We start from the raw sequence: 26,549 nt of genomic DNA on the forward strand, positions 1-26,549 counted from the left end.
ATTCAGTGCTAGATTCATTAAGAGGTTTATTCAAGTGTTGAGATTACAGCTACATTTTGAGGAACACTACTCTAACAAGGAATTTTGTCAGGAAACGCTGAATCATGCACAAATCACCTTGAGTTTTACAAGTGCTCACACAGGGTTCTTCCAAATGCTGCCAGGGTTCACAGCCCAGCATAGGCCCCTTGGTGTCTCCAGGTCTCATCTTTGACTCCTACCAGCATCTGGGTATGCGTCTTAGGAGCAGCTCATGTGATGGTCCAGAGCCCTGTAAGCACCACTCTAAGTAATCCTTCCCACAATTGTATCCAACTCAACTACTGTGAACACCACTCAGCTTCCTCTTAGGGAACATGAAAATAAGCAAGTCAAACCATGGGAAAACTGCAGTGAAGTCCACAAGATGAACGAATGGACCTCATAGAACTGAATGGGCCTCACTGAATTTTGTGAAATCCTACCAGTACTGAAGAAACTGTCATATCAATAGGATATATAGTAATTTTTTTCTTGAAGGTGGATGAAGAGGGATCAAAAGAAGGGATACTCATCACATCAATGTCCAAGAGCATTCCCTATACATAGCCGTAAGTGCTTTGCCCAGTATAGCATAAAACTAAACACAGCCAGCCTCCTGTCATCCTGAGTCTCCTATCCAGTCCCTCCTTGTAAACATTAATGATCAAGTTAAATCCACAGAGTGCCACTGAACTAATGCAATGATTACTCTTGTATGCTAAATGCTTTCCAATCCCATACACTCTTAACTGAGTCAGAAGGGCATCTAAATATAGATTTATGTCCTTTTAAGTACATACTACAGTGCTGTGATCAGTAACTCTCTTGAGTTAACAGACCTTCCAAAAAAATGTGTTGCACATTCCCTGGAAAACTGGAGCAGCGGCAGCGTGGTGTTTGTGTTGTGTGTGTGCATAGAATCTGGAATAAAAAACTTACTATTTTGAATTAAGATCCTAATTAAGATATACTATAATTTATATCTACGCAAAACCAGAATTATGCTACCAAAGTGTTTTGATTCTCTCAAACACTGAAACAGCACAAATATGTGCATAATAGCCACTACAGCCTTACCAGTATATAAGAAAGAAGTTAAACAGATGTTTAAAGGCCTTGTTTAAACCGTTCTGACAAATCCACAGAGGGTTTGGTCTTCTGGATTTTTGTGTTTTGTTTTTTTTTTTGTTGGTTTGGTTTTTGTTATAATTGTTTATTTACTATTTAACTTTTTCACATCTAACTGTTTCACATGAACTATGGAGCCCTTCCAGTGGAACTGAAGGAATTAAGGATGTGAGCTCTGTGAATGTCTCAAAACAATGAGGATGGGACAGCCATCAAGACCTACACAGATGTTGTACAGCAGGCAGTTACCTATTCAAAATCCAATAATGGATGTTTAAAGCACAGATGTTTAAAAATGTTTACACACCAACTTGCATGGTGCATGCTTGAAAAACTAGTACTTGCTTACTGACACAAAAGCTTGAGAAACTGAATAGGAGAAATTACGAAGATGGAAGAAATGCACCAGAAATTGCAAAGGCCATGTTACAATCCCTCTGAAAAAGACAAAGGCTTGTTTCAATAAAAGAGGAAAAACATTCAAATTCAAGGCATTAATTCTGCATACACATAATCAACTATTGCAAGAGATCTGGTCCATACTGCAGGAAAATTTTGAAAGGTCTAGAGAATTTTGCACGTAGTGGAAAAATTAAATCTGTGTGAGAGGATTGCTTTGAAAACTAGAAGGGAGGATTTTCTCAGTGTGCAGAACAGTGTATTTTCTCTTGTAAATATAAATACTTATTTTCTGAAGCAGTAGGAAACAAAGAAGCATTTCTGTTAAAGTGGGACAAACTCTGCTGGCAATTGACGTTTCTTTAAGTCATTTAATATTTCTTTCTCTCTATTCCAGAATGTCTATTAGACTACTGAACGTATTTTCTTTCTAATTTAAAGTAAGTTTTGCTTTCAAAGACTTTTCTCAGATTTTGGCCGCAGAAATTAGGTATATTCTTAAGTCCTTAGAAATCTCAAGTCATTAGCTTTAGTGCGCCACCTGATATGATTTACTACATTTTCGTTAGAGCTGTCTAAATCTTCATCTGTCTGGTTTATTTTCCTGTCTCTTTCAGCATCTTCTGAGGGTAAAAAAAGTCAGCAGCACAAGGGTTGCTTTAGTAACATTTTTAAAGTGGAGGCTGTCACCACAATGATATGAATCAGCTACACCACTGAATATAGTACAGAGTGTTAAAATGTGCTAACACAATTTGTTCTCAGCACTTATTTATTATTATGTTGGGCCATCCTGTCTAGGACTACACCTTTATCATGTAGAAAAACATGAAAAGTTAAAGAGTTTTTGATTTAAGGTTCAGGACAACTAATTTATTCTCCTTACTACTATCATAGCACGGAAAGCAGCACGTCTGCCAGAACACTGGGTACTCTGAAAACATTTTTCTTGTAACAGCACACAGAGAATTTTCTTCCACAGAGTTGTGGTCATGCTTAAAAACAAAATAAATCTGAATATAACAATTTCCAACAGAGTTCTTTCCACTTAGAACTCATCAGGCCGTGACTTCAATTTTGATTTCATTTCCACATATCTCTTAAAACCAAACACATAGAAGTAGAAAACTTAGGGTACTAGAGGATGAAAGAAATTTGTAACATTGCAAGTTGATGTTTTCCAACAACTATTTAACTGTACATTGGATCTGCATTAACCCAATAAAGAAAATAATGCTTATGATAAATATTAGAGACTGAGGTTTAAAAAAAAAAATTGTTTCAAAATGAAAAAATACAAACATTTAGACCTATCTGTAAGCACAGTTAATCCAAAGCAAACAACTGGCCTTGAGCTATGAACAAAGGTGTATGTTTGGTTATCCTGGCCAAAGTCCTCAGATTGCACATTACCTCTTTTTCCTGCAAACTTTACCAGACCTATTTGTACTATTATTTTTCACATATCAACTGGTTGGGAAGTACCTCAGAGACACACTGCCTCTCACCCGCTTGTCCTGAGTTGACCTCTTGTGAAGATAACAACAAACCCAGTACCAAATGAGTTGTTCCAATTATTATACAAATTCTGGCTTCTGACATATTATCTCACTGAAAATTTCCATCCCAATTGTGTTTTTTTTTTTAAACCCAATATACCACAATTTGGCAACTGAGGACACAAAGCCTTGTTTCTCTTGTTTCTCTTCCCTTTGAGAACTGTTCATTTTAGTTCTATGTTCACAGTGGAGTGGTCTCAAAACAACTTTATTAAAGTCGTTTCTACATTTAACTGTAAAAACCTTTTGAACAAATCTTTCAAATCAGTTAGATACGTCAGATGCCAAATTGTCTATTTACCCACTCATAAGTAAATACCTGATTTTGATTCTGCTGAGTACCTCACTTATTTGTTATTTTAATTTGTGCCTCCAGGAGCATGCATCAATTCTGGGAACGCAGAGAAGTGACCCAGGGGACAGAAAGTCCGGTGCTTGTGCTACAGCAAGAAATGCCGGGGGTGTTCTGATGTCTGCAGCTGCGGAGAGCTTGACAAAGGTTGCTGTTTTCTGTATGGCACTGGTTCATAAATGGAAAGTTTGTCTCTTTTAAGTTGTAGAAATAAAAGTACAAGTGTTTAGTTCTCACTGATGTGAAGAAAACCTTTGAAATGTGGCTAGCAAAGCATGAAAGTCTAAATTAATAAAAGCTGTGTTTTTCTCCCAGCTACTGTTATTCTGAGACCTTATTTTTAATGCATACAGTTGCTACGTGTGCCTTAAATTTTTCAGTGTGAACTTTTACAGTCATACTGCCGTCCTATGGTCACCCACTGAAATCACTTTAATCTGAATGGCACTGGAAGAAGATAATTGCAGGAATATTGCCCCCATGACTGTGTCACCACTGCTGTTGTCTCTGCCGTTTATGTTGCCTACACCAACACAGTGCTGTATTTCTAGAAGGAAACATCTAATCAAACATTTCCCTCCTGACTCCTGCAAATGTTTCCTCTCTGTTCGGCATCACAAAGCAAAACATCTTTGGCAGAAAGTTCCACTCCAGCCTCTCACATCTTGATTTGGAAGTGGCAGTGCAGATGTGTGAGACATTTGCAGCAGTTTGCTCAGAATCCTGTAGTTTTAAACTTACAAGGTTGCAGGAGATCATTTTAGCATTACCAAGGAAAAAAAAAAGGTCTCTCTACATAATTTAATTTCATGTGCACTTAATTATCAGAGGAAATCTTTACACTTTTATTACAAAAGGAGATGAAAGTAATCAGTATGCATTTCAAGATATTAAATATTTTATCTGTGATATTTTTAGGATAAAAAAAATTATACATATATGAGAACAGCTATATGGGATTGGATCTAATACTGCCTAGCACTCTACACTTCAGACATAGCAAGGGAAGAAAAGAAATAACGAGTGGGGTCAATATAGCACGGTATTTCCATGGCCCACTTTTTCAGCCTCCAGGGATTTGCAGTCCATGGTCTTCCTAAACTAGAGGGGACATGGCTTTGTTTAACAACTGTTGAAGGATCTTTCTTCCCTGAATTTGTTTTGAAGCATTCTGTTTTTTTGCAGATTCATTTTAGGTGATGAAGACCTAAGTCTACTTATAAAGACTAAGTCTAATGCACATCAGATGGGGGTAAAAGCAATGCTGAAAAGCTGTTGCTCAAAGACATTCCTGTTAAGCTTTACAACATAGTGTTCTTGAGTGTTAAATAATACTTTGAATAAACAGGTTTATGCCTTCAATTTTCAAGCCAAAGCATCATTTCAATACTACTGACTTTACCTTGGTATATTGCTCACGCTCATATTCTTGACTAGAACCAGACCCTGATGTCTGATTATAACGGTGCACTTTCATTTTCATCTGTCTCGTTCGCTCCTCCACTACTAAGCTTGCTGCAAAAACACACAATGAAAATCAATTAAAAATAGTGTTTTTTGGAAAAACAAACGGTTTAGCAATAATTTTAGCCTATTTCCATCTCAACGAAACAAAGAAATGTACAAACATAGGACAAGCAGGGTGTAAACACAGAACAAAGGAACACTAATGTCGAGAAATCAATCTCTTCTGTTGCAAGAGTCTTTACCTGAAAATGGATAGAGATCCCAATTTCCTATAGATAATAAAGCTGGTGCAATAAATATGAAAAAAGTGAAAGTATTTCCGTGATAGGCTGAATTATGAACCTGTTCAGTATTCTGGATGCAGGGGACATAAAGCCACTATCATCTAACCATGTATTTGCTTAAATGTAGAAAATATTACAGTAGCATACTAAGAATTAATGCATTAAACAGTTATTAAAATTTATTTTTAAAGTAATTAACTACTACTACTACTATGTTAAAACATAACTGATTACCATAGCCAAAGATTATTTGAAAGGAATAATTTCTCCATTCAACCAGTCATAGTAAAAAAATACAGTAATTTTTTGTTTAGTTTTTTTTTTTTTTTTACAGAAAGTCCTTTAAAAGCACTACTTTGCTCTCTAATGTTCTATTTTGAACAAATTATTTGCTCTTGTGCTTTCAACTCCCCTATGACAGTGTTTGTTTAGAAAAAAAGAAATCAAATCTTAAACCTTCCACAAATTGTGGTGTTATAAAGAGCATCTTCAATTTGAACAAGTTATGGCAATTAATATTAGCTGCACTTGCCACAAGAAGATGATCTCGCACTAACAGAAAGAGTGGTGTGAAAGCCCGTGGGCTAAGGCTTCCATAAAATAAGTTCAACCTTTGTGGTAATGGATAATTTTCATAGGGAACTACATATTCTGCCATTCTTAAACTTGGGTAGCCCTATAAATGCAAAGAAATACCAAATAAAACCAATACCTTGAAAACTGGCACTTTTTAACAGTTCTAGAACTCGACCCAAATATTCATCTGTAGCTTTTCTAAATCACATGAGTACTTGCCCGTTTTATTGTGCTTTAACAGGTTATAACATCCCAGAACAACTTCTTTCAGGTGGAATTTTTTGTGGGGTCATGTCCTGGGTTCAACCACAACAGGTCACAAATTCAAGACTGGCATTTCCTTTGGGAAAACTTCCACAAAGTCTTCTGCTTTAGGGGCAGCCATGGATTTATACAACTCCCTCCAAACCCGTTAGTTTTAAAAGTCAAGATTTTTGTAAACAGCCCCTCCCCAGACCAGACAGGAGAGAGACACCGATCTAAAAGCTGCATGGAAGCAATTCTCAATCACAAAACACAGAGAATTTTAAATTAGTGGAAAATAAGTGCTCTATTATACCATATATATTGTGGATCATGAGGTACTAAAGTTCTCACATGTGGGGGTCTTTTGCTGTTAGGTAACTGTGGGATTCTTTACACACCTATTTTTCCCTCTGTGCTTTGCAAGTTAAAAGACCCCACCCCACACTCCTCAAAAAAAAACCCAAAACCAGTGTACTAGGGTTGGATATTTTAAACTACATGCTACTCCACAAAGCACAACTGTGCATGCACATACTCTCTAACGTGTTTGTAGAAATGATGGAATGTGTGCCTACTCGTTTGGTATGAAAAAATGTACAAAGACACCATTGTGAAAAATATGCTCTTTTCATGTCCTCCTTCCATATTTCTTACTTAAAAATAGGAAAATTAATATGCTAAATTACAGTAAAATTCTGCTACAACTACAAATTTAAGGCACAAAATGAACATCACGCTAATCTTCAATCTCCCATGTGCAGAGAATCCACTCTAGGAAATTCTGCACAAGCAGTATGTCAGTCTGGGCCCAGCGATCATTCCAGATGACTAATTATGCCAGTAAATGTGTACCTTAATTTCAATGAGTCCAGTTCCACCATCAGATATGCGGGCACAGCTCCAATTACTTCAATGGAAGTTGCATGGAGGTATCTGAAGGCAAAATTGAGCACTTTAGGAGAAACTTTTAAAGATGGCCTCATTTTAAGGATAGATATGAAAGGATTAAGATATACCAATTAGCGACTGAAGTAATAAACTCAGATATCTTAATCCTATCATACGTGCATGAAATAGACTGAGGATATAAAATCAGAGGGAAAATTGAGACCCCTTTAAAAATTTAGCCCTGTGTGTCTATGGTACACAGATTACAGTTACTCTAAAAATAACCATTTCATTGTGTGACTTTTAGGTGCTTCACCCTGTCAACTGTACATTTACACTTACATGCTATAATTTTACTCTGCATTATTTACAATACCTGAGAAAGAATATTCTACCACTAAATGAGATGCTATTTCAGAGACTATAGGTGAAAATTACCACAGTCCAGGTTGGGTAAATATTCAACCTTAACTCTGTAATTCCTGATTTTGTTATGTTTAAATCCTTAACCTTAACAACTCACTCGTGTTCTGGTTTTCATTATTAGATATCATTATATAAAATAAAATGGGAACAATTAATGAGGACTGTGAAGTTAATCTAAATTCTCTAATGGGCAAAATTGGCTCTGTTCATGGTGTCAAGTGTAATATAGTAACAATTACATTTCAGTGTATTTCTAAGCAAGCAACTGTGTGAAACGTAAGTCTGGTCTAGAAAATACAACTGTTCTTTCCATCTTTGTTTATCATACACATCTGAGAAATGTTGTATCTAGCTCAGTTCTGGGATAGAAAATTTCATCTGCCTGATCAGTTTTATCTGAAGGAAAATCTTAGTTTAGTCTTTACATGTTAATCACAAGAAGCAGAAAAAAAAAAACTCTAACGCAGGAGCACATTAGCAGAAGCGTTAACAACCATAGGTAACACCACCATACAATCACATTACTTTCTTGGAACACAGCTAGTTACCACAGGTAACGAAAATTTGACATCAACAGTTCTTCAAAATCTTAACCTGCCTCTTAGAAACATATGGATCTACTTTCTTTTAGGACATCAGTATTTACAGAGCACTTTTCCTGGAGCTTGAGGGGTAGGACTACACAGTAATTTACAGATCAAAGCACTGTAACCCCAAGACCTTTAAATTCTACAGTGGCCCTAGAATTCAAAATATGGAGATTTAACATAAGTGTCTCAAATTAATGTTATAACTACCATCAGTAGCAGTTGCATATACGTTACTCCCTTTGGTGTCAGAAGCTGCACTTTAAAGAGCTCTAATCTTTTCAAGAGCTACTGATTCAGATGTGAGGTCAATCAGCATAAGTAGTAATTGAAAGAAAAGAACTCTTTGAGCAGATTGCTTAGATAAGGGGTGCAAGTTTAGAGCTAAATCTTTTACTGCTACTAAAAAAATATGAAGGTTGTACAACAATGATTTACATCAACAATCAAGCCATGCGGGAGAATAAAGACAGACATATGCATGGAATTCAAAATGTTATCTTTCAGTTCCATTAATGTATTGATAAATGGGTCTGACTCTTGTCAGGTGCACTGGGTCTGGCTGGGACAGAGGCAGTTTTCTTCACAGCACCACGTATGGTGTTGAGTTTCAGATTGGGCTAAAACAGTGCTGATAAAACACTGATGTTTTAGTGATTGCTGGGCAGTGTTTACACAGCATCAAGGCCACCTCTGCTTCTCATGCCGCACTGCCCTGACACCCCTTTTCTCCACACTCCCCATGCAAGTAGGCTGGAGATTAGAAGGGGAAGCTTTTACAGCGAGCTCCAACTGACCAAAGGGACGTTCCATACCATACAGCATCATCTTCAGCAATACAGCTGGGGGTAGTCTTTCAAGGTAGCCATTGCTCAGAGACTGGCCAGGCATTGGTCTGCTGATGGGAGATGGTGAGTGAATGCCTTTGCATTTCTTTGTTTGTTTGGCTTCCCCCCCCCCCCCCTTCATTTTTCATTTTTTCCTTTTACTTATCAAGCTGTCTTTATCTTAGCTCATGAGATTTTACTCATTACTGATCTTCCAAATCTCTACTCCATCCCACCACAGAGGCTGGAGTGTGCAAGCAGCTAGTGCTGGCTTTGGTTAAACCACCTCCCCAAGCTACCAGAATTAACTGTCCAATGTAGTTCTGAATGGTCTTCCATCTAACAAACCAAAATTCCCTTAGCTATTACTTTGTTTATTATTCTGCTTCATCAGGGGCCCAAGTTATATGCCTCTATGCAATCACATGTAGCATGGGTAATAAGCAAGAGATGTGCATGCACCTGAAAGGCTACAATCTTACTGGCATCATAGAGATGTAGCAGGATAACTCCTGTAACTGGAGTGTTGGAATGGAAGGATGCAGGCTCTTTAGGAAGGACAGGCAGAGGAGACAAGGAGCGGGTGTTGCCCTCTATGTCATTGACCAGCTGGTGCTGCCTCAGGGTGGGTGAGGAGCCATACAGAGACAGGGAGTTTTAGGACATCAAAAATAAACATGGAAACTGGAAGATACTCAATTTAGCTAAGGTCAGTGGATTCTGATATTTTAGGAATATTATCATTCCAAGCATACTGCTGGTGAAAAGGATTCAGAGAGAAATCATAAGAATTGTATGAAGTCCAGGATGCAGACTTGCAATCTTAAAAAGAAAGGAGATATGTGGCTTGATTTGGGTCCATAATTATTTACACATGGGATGATTTCTAATAGTAGAAGGCTCTTCAATTTAGCAGATAGAGGTACAATAATGCCCAGTAGCTATGAACTTAGATTAAATTCAGATAAGTAACAAGACATATGTTTTAAAAGTCAGGTGGTTAAGCAGAAGAACAATTTTCCATTTCTGGAAGCCATTAAGTGATAATACCTTTCTAAAATAACGTTCTTGCTCAAATCCAAGTATGGGCTAATGCCAGAATGACTAGTGACATTACCTGACCTGTGATGAAAACTGATAACCATATTGGTTTTTCCTAGACTACAGAAAACCTACGGATGTCTTGGCACTGGCTGTACCATTTTCTGTCATGGTGAAGTCTGCAACTAACACAGAATTTGCTCCTGATGCACGTTTTCATTCAAGATGGTCAAGACACACAAGGAGGAGTAGGCAAACAGTACAATGTGGGAATCCTCAAAGTCTTACTTGCATTATTAAAAGTTGGAGTAAGCTACAAAACAAGAAGAAATTAGCATCAAGATTTCAGATAGCTGTAACACCTACCAGCAGATCACACATCCTTTAAGCTGCAGACTTTAAGGGAAGGGGTCTAGAAGTCTAAAATGACAAAAATATTTGCTTATACAAGGAAACTACTGAAAAGTAAGTTGAAATGAAAATTTGTCTCATAAAAACTATTACATCATAACAATGTTTCTGGGACACAAGGAGCAGGTTCTGGCAGGGCAACAGGGAATGGCACAAATATCTCATTTGAGGAAGTGAGAAGTGGAAGATACTGAAGAAACTAGGCAGAAGTAGCATCCAGAACAAAGGCAGGGAAATACAGCAGTGGTGAGATTTGGATGAGAAAATCCCCTACGGCAGTGGACAAGGGAGGTAAGCAAGGAGGAGAACACTCACTGGAGAGCTGGCTGTGTGGCACAGCAGAAAGATCTCACACTTGTGCTGGACCAGGATGAAGCATTGCAGAAATAATACAGAGTCTCCAGGTTATTTCTTTTCATCCTTCAGGATGAGTTTTGCAATATGCACACACAAAATATCCGTGTGGTAGGTTTCATGACTAAAAATCCACAGCAAACTCTACTGTGAAATGTAAAAAACACACAAAAAATTGAAATCATGAGCAGATTAATGTTTTTTTCAGTAACACTGAAAAATCAAATTGTTGCTAAGATAAAGAACTTGGTTCTTTGCATATATGACTTCCAAAGGTACCTATAGGCAATATGCAGATAGTGAGGGAGATGGGCTCTGAAGCTGCTCTGAAGGCTGCTCTGCAGCTCTGGTCCCTGTACCTGATTAGAATGAGCTGTGGCTCCTTTCAGCTTGTGTGCATGGGTTTCCTCTCCATGAGATGGGATACTGCTCTGAACGTCCTCACAAATCAGAGTTGAGAAATGACTGCCAAGCTGGGAAATGAGCTTGGCTCTCCCAGCTTGGATCTCCCAGTACACCCAGAGGCACAGTGGCCATCTTGAGTCTTATAACTCGCTCTAGAAGGAAGATAAGCCAATATAAAAATCTGTTCTGGCAGCTGCAACACTCAGTTCTTCCTCAAAAAGTTTCAAGACTGATCCAAACAGAGATGCCAGCACTTTCCTCCTTCCTGCTCCTCTTCTTTTGCCCGGCTCTTTCCTGCTTCCAGGCTGCATCTGCATTCAGCTTACTTGAGGCAGAGGAATCTACGTGTGTAAAGATCCCGCTATGCTTTATGCACTCCCAGATCTTAGGCCAGATCCATCTAAATCTCACGGAAACAAGCTCTTTTACAAACCTGTTACTGGCATGGTCTAATTTATCTGCATAAAGTCAACTGTTCGAAACAATGAAATATCCACAGCAGTCCAAGCCACACAGCAAGGTTTGTAAACTTCAGAAAGACATAAACAACAAACTGACATGACTGATTTGTATTGTTCTGCTTCAGAGAAATATACATACTGAAGAAAGCAAAAAATGACAGAAATAATTTGTAAAATCAACCATTCTTAACACTTAGCTTAAGATATTTCATAGGACATTCTCAACACTATAAAATAACCTGTAATTGCTAATATTTAAATATTATTTCTTTTTCATCTTTTTTTAAAAACATATTCCTGAGTATTACCATGAGTGCTGGAATTCATAGCTACTGGAACATCTGCTGTATTTTTACCTAAGCAAGCATTAATGTGTCAGTGGGATTCACCCTTTCAGAAAGTAAAGAGGTTGTAAGAAATAATTCTGATTCAAGTTCAACTCACAGTTTGGCTTTGACCCACCAAAGCTGCATTCAGACCAGAATCTCCCAAGATCTGCTGGACTCAGAACTAAAGGTCAGAGAAGGTTAATCTGTGCTTTAATGTTTATGCAGCATTGTATTTTGTTGTTAACATTAAAGCGATTAAAAGAACTCTTTTCTTGTTTTTGTTTTTCATTTTTTCTCTCCAAGCTTTCAAAAAAAAAAAAATAGGGCTCCTCTGGAATGTTGCCTTGACAGGGCCATGACAGACTACGCTTTTCACTTTGTGGTACAGCCTTCGATACCTGTTGTTTGAACTCACTGATTCACCGGTATCAGTACAGACACGCAGAATTCCTAGGAGGTGAGCACTGAATGTCCGCCCCTAGAAACCTGCCCTATAACATGAATTTTCTGACTGTCAAGGGCTTATGCAAATAAAACACATCTCATTCTTCAGAATCTCTCTGCATAAGAAGGATAGTTTCTGGCCATCATTACCTTCAACTATTTCTAAGTCCAGACCTATGAAACATCCTTCAGAGACGCCAAGAGCCATGGCTGCACTCTTAGAAGCAGATGTGCAGAAAGCAAAAAGAGTTTAGGTAAAATTTTAATCTTTGTGTGAACTTTGACTCAATTGAGCACCTTCTGAGCCATGTAAAATACCATGACTACTCCTGCTAAATCCAGTATATTGCATTTCAACAGTAAAATTAGAAATCACAAGTGAAAATATTTTTTGATTCTAAAGAGGGGCATTAGATAGCATACAGATACTTGAGAAACAACCTTTCCACCTGTTAAACACTGTTAACTAAATACTCTATAGGGACATGGACTATACTGAGGGAAAAGCCAGTATCAACAGTTGCCAAACATTTGTAAAAAATTACATAAATATTTACCTGTTGTGGATGAGTTAAAAGTCTCTTGCTCTTCAATGAATTAAATGCACGGAATGATGGAAACAGAAAAAGAAATCAGCAAATTTAAAGTTAGATAAAGAAATGTGTTACAAGTGATAATGGCATGTACAGTAGGCAGTACTCCAGCATATGTAAAAGTAATGTAGAAAATTAAAATGATAAACCATGACAAATAATAAAGCCTATGACTTTTTCTTTAAAATTAACAGGAAGAATGAAATTACTGAGAACCAGATTGTGGACTCTTTAAGTGTTCTGCTCAAGCAGTACTGTCATACTCAAATTTATGAATGACATAAAAACCTTAAAATTCCTTTAAGTATCACTTACACTCAGGAAACACATAGCCCTGTTTTAGATTCTGAAGCCTTTTCTGCAATAATAAGTGTTATAAATTCATTTTCTATTAACTAAAATCTATAATACTCAATAACCATTGGATTATTGAAAATCAGTGTTTAAGGAAAGCATAAAAGATTATGAAGCTTGCACTCCTTTACATGCATCTCAGTTAGCAATGCTGAGAAAAAATACTCTCCAGCGTGAGCAAAGATTCCACAAGCTGCCTCAAACATATGTAGTGCCACCTAATAATTTCAAATTAAAACCACAAATATGAAGACAAAACAAACAGTGCTAAATGTCTAAAAGCTAAAATTTAAATTACTTTTTTTCTTCTGCCAGTCAAGTTTTATACTGATGGATCTGAAAAAAGGTTTTAACTGAAAGGGTTTGATCTTTTTCCACTACTCAAGCAACACTCTCACTGCAATGACATTTCAAAGGTCAAGTACATATAGACAGAATGATTTTGACTAGCTACTAATTTTTTTTAGGATCTTAAGTTGGTTAAACATAAAAATGTATTTGCAGCTCAAATGTATTGTTTGACAACATACTGATTTTCTGTACAAAATTCTGATTATTATTTGTTAAAATGAAACACTGAATATCAAAATACTTCATGCTTGTAGGATGTGACTACCATTAAAGACTTGTATGTATATTATACACATGAACTTTATATAAGTAACCCCCATTCAGTATCAGTGGAGTCTTTGCAGCTTTCCCTCACAAAACAGAAGCACACATGCACACATTCACTTCATCCTGCCTACAAGCTCTGTACAAACCTTATGCAGCTTTTTCTAACATGAGCTTACAGCAACACTTAATTCTGGTCACAATTTTGCTTTTCTAAAGGTCACTGCTTAAGGCCTATTGTTAACAGATGCCACTGGAAACACACACAACCACACTACTTCAGTTAGGTTTATAAACGATCTTTATATGTAAATAGATGCTGATTATTACAAACCTTACCCTCATTATAGGAGTTTTGAAACATGAAACCACACTGTCGAAGTTATGAAAAAGAAATCATGCTGTGAAGAGCCAAACAGAAGCAGATGCAGGGAGAAAGACCTGTTTTGCATGAATTAGCTCTTAAAGATCATTTCTATACTACAATCATTGCACATTTATCTCACCGAACCCTAAATTTCAACAGTACGTTGAAACGCTAGATTTCCTAACATTATCCCTAGCATTACGTAATGTGGCCAAAAAGGAGTGTAGAAAAATGCTGCGAATCTTCAGGCTGTATTAATTTTCTTAATCAACACAGTGATTAGTCATTATACAAAACTATAGAGACCCACTCTCAAAACCTACTGAATTCTGTGATATTTGATAGTTTCAGTGAAAAAGGAAAGACTGAACAAAGATCATAGAAATGATTTATACAAAAGTATTGTTTAAAACCCATGCAACTACATAGCAAAGTTGTTAAACAACTGAAAAGACAATGTCAATGCAGAATCCCCACCCCTCTGAATGATTTTCGCAGTTCCACTCAAACACAATGCAAGTAAAAAAAAACCACTGATGCAAATCTCTTGCAACTCGGCACAGGATGACATTGAGAACAGGCCATTGTCCTTACCAGGGCTTAAGAGTTTCACTGCTTTAATCATTAAGCCAAAACATCTTTTTATAAAATTATCGATTAAAACAAAAACAAAAACAAAACCACTTGTTAAGTACCATGTGTTAGGGTAATGACTACTGAATTGTGACTTTTTGATAATAAACACAGACACACGTTTACCACAATAACTTTCAATACCCAAGCATCTCAAGACCTTTGGATACAATAACATCTCATGATGTCTCGCGCTCTCAGAAATACTGGTGACAGGATTGCAAAGGAAAGAAATACAGCTATGACTTCTTTGAATATCACTGGAATTAAAATCACGCTGACTTAAGATTACAGAAGCCTACAATCTTAACTGTAAGCACTTTAAAAAGCCTGCATGTACTAGTGTTGCTAAAAATATTATTTATTTAGAAATGTCCCACATGAAAACCTCCCTTCCCCACTCCAAAGCTAGACAAAGCTGCTATTCTCTTTAGAACATATTCACAGGGTACTAAATCAAATTCTGTAATGGAATAGGGATCACTACTTCGGTCTTCTCTGTAAGAGTTCCTTCTATGAGTTGGTTTGGGGTTTTGTTTTGTTTTATTTAATAAAGTGTGTCTACTGATATGCACCTTTTAAAACTACCTTATTTTCCTCACAAGTTGTCTTGTTATGATCCTCAAACTGCCAACCAGAGCAGTAACTAAGACATCATCTGGTAGACACTACCATTTTTTCAGTTCTAAACTTGACAATGAGAAAATGGAATGTCTGAGATGCAATGTCAGTCCTACAAAAAGCCTTATGAGTGTGGATATTGTAATTTACAAATGAGAGCTAAAGATGAAAGATTAGGAGTTAAATATCACTCTGCTTCTCAAGATGAAAACAACTACCAGTCTCTTGCTCCTTCATTAACTCTTATTTGTTCCATAATGTGAGCTTTGAAGAGTAATAAAATTAGTTGAATGGATTCTTCTGTGCCTCCTGAATATACAAAGAATAAATACCCCCCCCCCCCCCCCCCCAGTCTTGACATACAGACACTCAATCTTTTTACAGCAATCACTGTTATTTCTAAACCAGACACGGATTCATGGATGTATTTATTTGGATGTGTATTCAACCCTCCTGATGTAACAGAAGTTGTATAGAGAAAAAGTAGTACTTTACTATAAAAAATGATACCTTACAAAATGATATCATACAAAATTTCCTTGAAACACAGGATGTCACTTCTGACCACCAAAATGTAGCTTTGTTTATAAATGAAGAAAATGCATTTTGAATTGCTCCCTATAACATTTTTATACTGCAATAGATTTTGACATCATCTATATCCACAGTGATTGTGAACTAAATCACTAAGGACACAATTCAGTTCCACGCACAGTTAATGGAAATTTTTTCCAGACCTTAATATGCTTTGGATTCAATCCTACATTAGGGTCAGATTGTTTCTAGCCACCCATTTGTAAAGAGGAAACTCATACTAAAATTTGAAACTGCAAATCAGAGCAAATACTGTGGTCATTACAGTAGCATAAAGTTTATACATACTGTCACTTATTTCTGCATATATTGCCAAAACCATCTAAAGTATTTTATAAAATCTATTTAATTATGTATTTCTCTGCAAATATATTCTCAGCTTGAACAAAGTATTAAACATACGTAAGATCAGAAAACTTCCCCTTCAAAAGGACAAGCCAGTCACTTTGACAACACCAAAGTACTACGCTGAGAAGGAATCTCTTTTGCCTTTGATTCCATGTGCCATAATGCAGCCATATTGACACAGGCAGTATGATATGTAAGAACAAAGTAAATGAGACGTCGCATCCCATTTGCACATTTTATACATAAGACGCAAACATATGAACCACTAACTGTAAAGAGGAGTTCAGTGAAACAGCATTACTATACAGCTTTTCACGATACCATCAACTTTCTAAACCTTGAGAAGCTTTAGACTTCGCTCAATTTTCATTTTTTAATTTCCTCCCATTTTTTCCAATGTCTTTAACTAAAGATAAATCAGTATTTTATTCTTAACACAGCAGTTATTACAGCAGAAAGATGAAAGATAAATATTCAAATGAAAGCCAACTTAAGTTAAAAGCCGATTCATCATTATATTCTACCAAGTTCTGAAACTGCAGAAGAAACATGAACAAAATTTGAAATTTATTACTTATATTTCCCTATAGAGCTCCCAACTTACTATTATGCAGAAATAGAACCTGCAAATGCAGTTTGTAATTTTTTTATAATCCAGACCATCCTAGATTCACTACAAAATGCGAGGACTTGAATGTAAAGTTTAAAATTAATACAACCCACTTGAATTAGTATATTAATCATTTAGATACATTCATCATTCAGAATAAACACATGTATAAGACAAGAATACATTTTTATGTGTGTTAGTTGAAGGTTTAGTATGCCATCGCAGCTCAAAGCCATAAAATTAATGTAAGCTGATTGCATGTTAATGTAAACCATCATACAAAAAACCCCTTATGGATAATCTATCATGATAAAAAGGTCATGTTCAGCAACATCATCTGTTTAAGAAAATGGTCTGTCAACAGTTCTAAAAGCACTACAGTATTTCATCATTAGACGCATTCCTTTAATTTCAAAAGAGAGGAAATTCTCGCAGTATATGGCAGTCTCAGTTTTTGCTTATAGTCGGTGATAAAAAAGGCTTTTTAAACACAGAAGTAAACCTGAACATGCAAATATTTATCCATTGTGCCATTTCATTTTACCATGCTCTAGCAGCGTGCTGCTAGAAAAGGAAGCCTCAATATTCATACTTATTTGATATTAGTATGTAATAAATCTTCCACAACCATTAAGTGTATATTATCTTTTTCAAAAAAGAGCAGCACTCTTTGCCAGATCAGTTTGTTCTTAAGAAAGAAAGAGCTGATGACTTGTGTTTTCACACTTCCTATGGTGAATATTTTCATTCATTACTCACTGAACTACGAACTCCAGAAGAAAACCAGATTTATGATATTAATCTATGTTAGCAATGCACAACAATTAATATAAACCACAAAATGAGCAAAACTGACAAAATGTCAAAATTTTTGCCTGATTTATCTGAATACACACTAGGTATGTGTTGGAAAATACCACAATTCTAACAGAAATTTTAAGGCAGACAGACAAAAAGGGTACTAGAAAATTAAGGCAATCAAACCATGTGTAATAATTCACCGGTCAAGATCTACTGGATTTCCCAAAGTTGTTTCCATTTTCTGCTATTGCTTTTTTGGTAGGATTATAGCATTGAACGCATAGTTATGAGAGTAGACTTTAAGTAAAGAAAGGTAAGAAAGCAAAGAGTTTTGAGTCATTATAAGCTCATTATTTGATACCTTGCTCTATACTGCCACTTCTTACTGGAACTTGTGGTAGCTGTCTTCCCCTGCGACTGCTGAAGGATGTGTCTGCAGGAGGAGACTGTGTGGGACTTCCTTGTTGATGTATTCTGCAAATGAAATTAAGATAAAAGTAAAATAACCTCAATTAAGACAATGTTTATATTTGGAATTTCAAACATTAAGTTGCATATATTGAAGATGGGTTTAAGTAAGTTTACATTTGGTGTATGCCATATACATATACTCAGCTCTAGATACCTAGTTAACTTAGAAGGCCTCACATTTTATTTCTCTAATTACCTTCAAATAAGGAAAAAATACTTTCCTTCCTTTTGATGTGTTTGTTGTTTGGTTTTGTTTTTTTTTTAATTTTATTTTATTTTAATAAAGTACCGGTAAAAATCCACTGAAGAAAAAGCATTTTTAAAAACATTTATGACTCACAGTTTATGTATGTTCTCCTGCACTGGAACAGGGCAATACAAATTACCACCTCCATTTTTTATTAACTTTTGTATTCCTTTTGTGCTGATGCAATAATTGCCCAAGGCCACAAAGATCTGGACAACAAGTACCTATTCCCATAGGGCAACCTGTTGTTTTAATCTGAACTCAAAGGGAGGAAAAAGACCTTGGCATTGGGGGTGAGGGTGCATGTGTGTATGTGCGCAAAGAATGTACAAGATTTTTTATATTCATACCTAAGTAAATATCCTAAAGCCCTTTGTCTGAATTCTAGTTAGCAGTATTGCACAACACCTCTGCTACTTGATTTCCTATACATAGGTACAGCATCTCAGTGCAACACATCAAACGCTTTTGGAACACTGGTAAGTTTGCATTTAAAATAAGTAGGGCCACCTCTAACAACTAGGGGAAAAGTTTAAGAGAATAAAGCCAAGACGAGAAGAAGCAGACCGCTGAGAGAGAGAGCTTACTATTAGATGTCCTTGCCAGTCACAGTAATATCACACTCACTATAGTGGGTAAGTACTGTTCATATACTACACTAAGGTTGCAAGTAGATAATTTGAAATTTTAAGTAACATTTGTGCAAGTGCAAAATACTGTTTGCTTTCACACTATGGTGATGAACTGAGTTTCTCTTAGCTTGTAAGATCAGAGCGTGTTGTGTGAACAGCATGCCATTTCCTGCACTCTGTTTAAGAAAAATACTTTGATATATTTTGTATGGATACAGAACAAAACACAACAATGGATGGACAAAACACAGCCAATTTTTTACTGTTACATTGCATAACTATTTAAGTTCAACAGCAAGAAGTACCATCTGGATGGTGAAGATAGGTGGCATATAGGATATGGGAGAAGTGTAAATACCATGAAGAGAGGATCATCTACAGTGTCAGAATGAATGAATGCGCCATGTATGCTGAGGAAAGTACAACACCACACTGACACCTGGGAGGCAGAAAATGAAAGCTGTGCTGTACATGTAATAGCGACCTTGTCAGAAGTGGAGAAGGTGGCGCCGACCCTCCGGGCGCTAGGTGATGTACAGAGCATAAGGGTCTGATACTAGAGTGCTCACTCGACCTTGAGCGAGTGTGATGTTTTCCCCTAATGACTGGATGTTCAGTTGTTCGTGGGGTTGGAAGTCCCCTTCTAGAAACACATGGTAGCAGACCCCTAAAACATTAGGGCCAAAAAGAAACTGTTCAGTTGTTAGCTCCAGGCACACCTTCCCATGCCCCCCTCCATCCAAGAACATTGCAAATCCTGGCTGCAGGACCAGGGTTGACACTTCAGATCAAACTTTTTAATTCTGAATGCAAATCCATTTTCAAAATTATGAGCTGCAGAACACTCACCCACTGCAGATACACAACCCTAATCATGGAACTGTTGAACTGCGTTGCTTATAGTGGAGAGCTGGCCAAAAACTCTAGCTGCATGTTAAACACAACAAACACATGCTAACAACACATATGACATAAGTACTAACACAGAGTGGGCTATGAATATTTACCACACAGCATTTCTGTATCTGAAACATACCTTTTATCTTTGTGAAAAATATTAACTGGATTTCAGTTAATTGTCCAACAAAAGGACAATATGCAAGCACATATGTAATTCCCTTGAGTTTGAAATAAGGGATCTATTTTTGTATCTTTCTGCTGTAAGTCCTAAAACATAAATACAGCTCTAATTCTAATGAAAATGTAATTAAAATATGCAGTAAAATGATTGTGTTAGTATAATTAATCATAATTATTAGTAGTTTAATAATTGTATACACTGCAAGTATATGATAACCTGAAACATTTCAAGTTTGAAGAGTGACAAAGTATTCTAACAGTGAAGTATTTTGTAAATGCTACTACTACAACTCCTGTTATTTCAGAAATTTCAATTTCACATGATATTTCACTGTGGTTTTGTTTGCTTGTTTTAATTTTTGCAGACTTATGGAGTCTTTCTTCACACACCCAGCACTGCTTTCCCACGAGATACACTCAAAGTAATCAAGGGACTGTCTAGATGCTATGACTATCATACATTGAAAAGTCATCCTAAAAAAAAAAAGTATATAAGAGAGAATATGTGTGTACCTACCAAGGATAATAAACAGGTTCAGTTTCAAAGCCATTTCATCAGTAACAGTTTATGTTAAAGTGCAGTCACAATGCAACAAAACCAAGGTGCTGTTGCCCTCGCCATCTTCTTTCTCTTAAACCTTAACACTTACCTAGCTTAACGCCTGGCTTGCCTTGGTGGTAACTGTAATGTTCTTGCAGAAACTGATTCCCCTGCTTCTGAAATTCCTCTTTCTCCATGCTGATTGTAAAAGTAATCCACGCCAGCTATTGCATACAACCAGCTTTTAAGTATGGGTTTTATCAGATGTTTAAACATCGTAACATCCATAAGGTAAATATGGATCCAGCTATGTGCCATAAGGTGCTCGCTTGCTTTTTCTATGAATGAACGCACCAATCTAACAGTGTCATGTTCTCAGCTCTGATTTTTCTCATTTAAGAGGCTAAATATCCTAGAATTTATCTGAGAGCACTAGGAGAGTTTTTCCTGCCATTACAAAATGGACATTTTTCTGAGACTCAGAAACCTCTTGCTCTTTCAATAATACCCTTTTCACAGACCTGTCCCTCTCCATGAGATAATGATAGAGGATCTGCTTAACTAAAAGGAAGGCAAACCAGGCTTAAGATGTATACTAGCTGGATTACACTGAGACAAATATGCTACTTGGGGTGCAAACGAAAATAGAACCAAGAGGAAACTGGAGAAAAACTACAATGGAACTAAAGACTTGCTGGCCTAGGAGAAAGAACCGTTGTTGAAAGGAAGAAGTCTGCAAATGGGTGATCAGAAGGATGAGACAAAAAGGAACAAGTATGTGAGACAAAAGCTAGTGTACAACTGAGGAAACGAGACTTAAGTGAGATCAGAAGTATGGAGATAAGAGGAATTTGGGAGAGAAATGATACTTGGTCTGCAATGAAACTGCAACAAACACATACATGTATATCTCATCTCCTGGCTCCTTACAGAGGAAGGTAACACTCAAGCGGCAAACCGATTAATTCAACTGGCAAGAGTCTACAGGGGAATTCTGGAGGTTCCAGCTCTGCTTGCAGAGAAGAAAACTCAAATTCTTTCTCTTCACACTGATGCCTGAGTGGCACATCCTAAATAAAACATGCTATCGCTTATGGAACTATAAAGAAAAACTAAGAATAAAAGAGAATTGCCAATCCAGCACACCCCTTGTACAGTGTCCGATGTAAAATGAAGTAAGTAAAGACTCTATGTATCATAACATGTGACAAAATAAAGATCAAATCTAAGAAAGAAATGGGTATTTGATGAAGAAATAGTCTGGAGTTATATTTGCCATTTGACAGGAAAATTAATTGCCTATCCAATTACCAAAACTATCTGGCACTAGTACAGCACTGCATCTATGATGAAATACTAAACTACAGAACTCAGACTTATTTAGACATGTGCCTCACATCTAACAGCAGTGAAACATTTATGGAAACAGAAACCTACACCATGTGCCTTGGGGATGTAAAACCAAAAGGCACAACTCAGGTTTCCCCTATGGTCTTGTTGCTCTGGGTTTGCTGCTGAATGGTTATCAAAAACTGTGAGACCCTTGGACCACAGTCCCAGAGGCTCCTCTTACTCTTCAGAAGTTAGAAAAAACAAACAAAAAACCAAACAAAAAACAGAGAAAAAATGGCTTCAGTGATCTCAATGGCAAGACTCTCCCTGGTTTAAACACAGCAAGGATTTCAGCCATCATTTAGGTGATTTCTCTGGTCTAAACTGAAAAAGCAGCTGGGCTATTGTGATGACAGAATCATCAAAACCAAGAAAAATGCAACCATTGCTTTTGGATTAAGAACACAGTAAAATAAAAGCTCTGATGTTTTGCTACATAATGCGCATTCTCATTGAACATAAAAATGTGTGCGTGCTGTTTATGGAAGTTTTTCAACCCTCACAATATAAAGTGATGTACATTCCTCCTCTGCTAAACAAGATATCAGAAATCTGTTTCTGACAAAGGCAGGATCTCATCCCTCCTCACTGCTTTTATTTCAACCTTAAAAACTTAACTAGATGTACTCAGGATTTAGTATATATATTTATTTTTTTCTCTTTTTCTTAAGACTTTGAATACATAACCTTATACTACTGCAGCATCAAAGCTAAAAGCTACAAGGATAATACGAATACAGGAAAATTCGATGAATACAAAGGTTAAAGTCACAGTGTTTATATTAACTCTGTAAGTATTTAAATGTGTAACTAAAAATTTTGTATTATGAAGTGAAATTAATTTGATCAGAGAAATCTTGAATTATAATCTTAATATATTTTTATTTACACTCAAAGTTATTGTAAAAGAGGTAAGACTTATTTGAATAAAGCTCAGAGGTAAAGAACAGAAAATGTTTAGTCCCATACTAATGAAATACACTGTAAATTTCCAAATTTCATCTTACAGAGATCAAGGTAGTGGCAATGGGTCTCAGATTTTGGCTCATAAAACAGATTAATTGCTATTTTTTAGCACTGAGTTCATCTGTAATGACGGAGAAGGCCAGAAAAAATTCTGTATGCATGCAACATAGCAAGCAGAGATAATAATATAGATGCAAAGTAAGTAATACTGTAAATTACAACAATGTAGCTTTTGCAACAGGCATTCTACTTTAAAAGTCATATTGGAGGCATATTCCAAAAACTGGAAACAGATTCATTATAAGAGATGTTTACTCATCGATCAGCAATCCTACCTTTCTGTTTCAGTTGCGGAGACTTTCCTAGTTTGTTTTTGGCTGCTATATCTTTCCACTTTTCTGGACTGCCTGTGAAATGACATGCCAGAAGAGAAATAAACAAAGAAGAAAAAGAATACAGAAATATGAAGATTATTCATTAATGCATTATTAAAGTTAATAACAGAAATGGTTGACAGATGAAAAAATGACAACTATTGTCATGAACAGGCTGTTGAAGTGGAGGCTTAAGAAACATTGAACTAATTAGGTTTGACTGAGGCTAATAGTGTGAAAGTTATGAGGTAACAAAACAGGGGAAATAACATTAATCCTGGCTGAACCTGCAGTTAGTTGCCACTTCCCAGTCTGTATTTGATTAGAAACCCCCTCATAGGCCTTTTAGTCCTCTCTTAACAGCATGAAAAACAAGTGCAGAGTAGACAGCAGAGAAAAAAAAATGTTGAAGGACAGACCAGAAAATACTATTCAAACATAAAATTTAAAAATTGCTTTTAAATCTCAATTTCAAAACCAAAACAAATACTGCACCATATCATATCTAAATAATGACATCACTGTTTAATAAAAACCCAGCTTTCCAAAAATCTCATTGTATTAAAACTTGTCAGAGTTCTTTTAGAAACAGTTTAAACAAACTGTTTATTCTAGTCAGTATAAATTAGAAGTTTACTTCTTTCCTTCATTCTTCTCCCACGTGTATCTTTTATAGAATTAATTTGACATTTGGATAGTGAGGCACTAGTTAGTCCTGAAAATCTAAGCATTTACATTGATAGTAAATAAGAACAATGAACAGTAATATGATTCAATAAATGTAAGAACAAAGATAAAGCGTATTTCACCATTATGACTGAGGACTATAAATACAGTATAAAAAGCTCTGCAAGTCTTGTGCTTTCCAAAATTGTCTTTACTATCCATATTAATGTGAGCAGTTACAAATTAGGATTTACAATTTTAAACCTCTGATAAAAATCAATATATATTATTTTCTTGGAATAAAAAGTGCATAAAGTATTTCAAGAGTGCTCAAAACCAGGGAGTTACTATTATTCATTGATAGACCAGAAATGTTGACAAACCCTTACTTGCATCTCACACTGGTGCAAGAAACATGTATAGGAACTTTCCATGATATAATGAATGTCACATATTAAGCTAAAAATAATTACTTTGGGACAACAAATAGATACAAATGATAGATAGATAGATAGATAGATAGATAGATAGATAGATAGATAGATAGATAGATAGATAGATAGATAGATAGATAGCTTTTAAACCTTTGTGGTTGTAAAGAGTAATCCTGTGTCTGAACTGGAAGAAAGCTGAACACCTGCAACACCAAATTATACCCAAATAATACAATTACAGTGGATTTTCATGATTTGTACACACTGCAATATTTGATAAGCATTATATTGTGATGCAGTATGCTCCACAACAAGATAATACTGCAGCAAAATACAAAATGCTTTTCCATGAGCAGAGGTCATCACCTGATGCTTTCTGGGTTTTAAAATAATTTATTTTTCTTACTCCCCCCCCCCCCCCCCAAAAAAAAGTTATCTCAGATTAAAAATAAAATCCTCTTTGTCCCCAAACTAATTTTTTTGTAGATGCTCATCATTTTTAAATTTTTTTCTTTTTCCACAGGGAAACACATAACAAATGCTGCAGCTTTACTCAAAACCTAAGATTGGCAAAGTATTTAAAGTTATGGTTAGATCCCCTGAATGCAGCACCCTCTTAATTTTCTGTTTGGTCGGTTATAGGGCTTACTTTCACCTTACTCCTTATGTCACTTGCTTAGACTATGGTATGTGCAATGGAGGAAAAGATCACATAGTGGCTACGCTTTTTAGTAGTCACCTAAGGCCAGGTTGGATGGAGCTTTGAGCACTCTGGTCAAGTAGCAAGTCCCCATGGCAGGAGGTTGGAACTAAATGATCTTTAAGGTTCCTTCCAACCCAAACCATTTTATGATTCTGTGTAGGATGGAAAAGGTGACAGTAGGAAATGCTTTCCTATGAAAAGTGACAAAGCACTAGTGAGAATATACTTACTTCTCTGCTCTCTGTGCTGTCCTTGTGAGCAGCACACATTAGAAACATGCTTATAATCACAATTTCCTTTCTATTTCCTTCCTCTTCCTGAGAGGAGGCTGTACACAATTCAGTATAGCTCAACAGGCTGCTAAAGCACTCACAGTCCTAGCTTAGCTTGAGCACACAGTGGGCATTGGCATGTACATATTTACAGGTAGGCATCTTTTCATGCCCCTATACAATGTATGATGTATGAAGAGTGCACTAGGGATTAGAACACTCATGTCATACTCAAATTTATCTCTTAAATGTACTTTGTAGGGGATTAAATATTACCTATGAACAATACATGCGTATACGTACTTATACATAAAAAGAGAAAAAAAAATAAATGTGGGAAAGTATTATGCAGAGCATATGAAGAATATACTATAACCAATACCTCATTTACTTGAAACTATGATTTGAGTAAATAAGGATACCTCTGTGCTGCTCCAGGTTTAGCACTTAGGTGGTCTACACTGTCCTGTTTTGGAATGAAAGACTCCAACGTCCTTGTTCTTCACAAAATTTGGAAACATGGATGTGAATTTGGATAGAATGAGCAGAAACAGAGAGATGGTCACATGCAGTGAAGATGGAGACATGCAGTCAAATATATAAACCAAAAGCATTAAAGCACTATCTGCTGAGAAAGGCTATATTTGTCATTTCCCCTTCCGCTGAATTAATCCATATACTTCAATAAAATGTTAAATTTTTTAGACATAATATCAACGATCTAAGATGCAATAAAATAAAGAATGAAAGCCACAACAATGTTTTAGAAAATCTTTATACTCTACATGCTGAATGGCAGCACCGTGGCTTAATAGTTGCTGTTATCCTTCCAGAGAATTAATCTAGAATATTATTAATCAGATTAATATATAAACCTATACAGAACATCTTCCCTTGGGAATCTGAAAAATGCATATTTTGTCACTATTTTGTGAAATTCTCCTGAAAATACAATTTCGTAATTTCATACATTTTGATGAAGACATCATATTCTATTGCCAGCTGGTCTACACCACTAATCATTATGAAA

The 26,549-nt window shown here is 36.2% G+C and overlaps 1 protein-coding gene across 27 annotated transcripts in view; it reads right to left on the reverse strand.

Moving 5' to 3' along the window:
- Positions 1–26,549, reverse strand: part of RIMS1 (regulating synaptic membrane exocytosis 1) — a 302,937-nt gene that overhangs the window by 58,526 nt on the left and 217,862 nt on the right. For 8 of the 27 annotated variants that reach the window (XM_057418863.1, XM_057418867.1, XM_057418864.1 and 5 more), the window contains 5 exons: positions 23,406–23,477; positions 19,576–19,758; positions 18,103–18,215; positions 12,763–12,792; positions 4,862–4,974 (listed from right to left, as the gene is read on the reverse strand). In XM_057418863.1, the coding sequence (XP_057274846.1) occupies positions 4,862–4,974; positions 12,763–12,792; positions 18,103–18,215; positions 19,576–19,758; positions 23,406–23,477 (511 nt within the window). Of the gene's footprint in view, positions 1–4,861; positions 4,975–5,168; positions 5,277–12,762; positions 12,793–18,102; positions 18,216–19,575; positions 19,759–23,405; positions 23,478–25,941; positions 26,020–26,549 lie in introns of those variants that run through there. The other 19 variants (XM_057418876.1, XM_057418873.1, XM_057418889.1 and 16 more) reach the window with 10 other exon arrangements.

This window comes from Pezoporus wallicus, unplaced genomic scaffold (assembly GCF_028554395.1).
Source record: "Pezoporus wallicus isolate ANWC-B61680 ecotype Strahan unplaced genomic scaffold, APGP_CSIRO_Pwel_v1 contig_4901, whole genome shotgun sequence".
Taxonomy (NCBI): Eukaryota; Metazoa; Chordata; class Aves; order Psittaciformes; family Psittacidae; genus Pezoporus; species Pezoporus wallicus.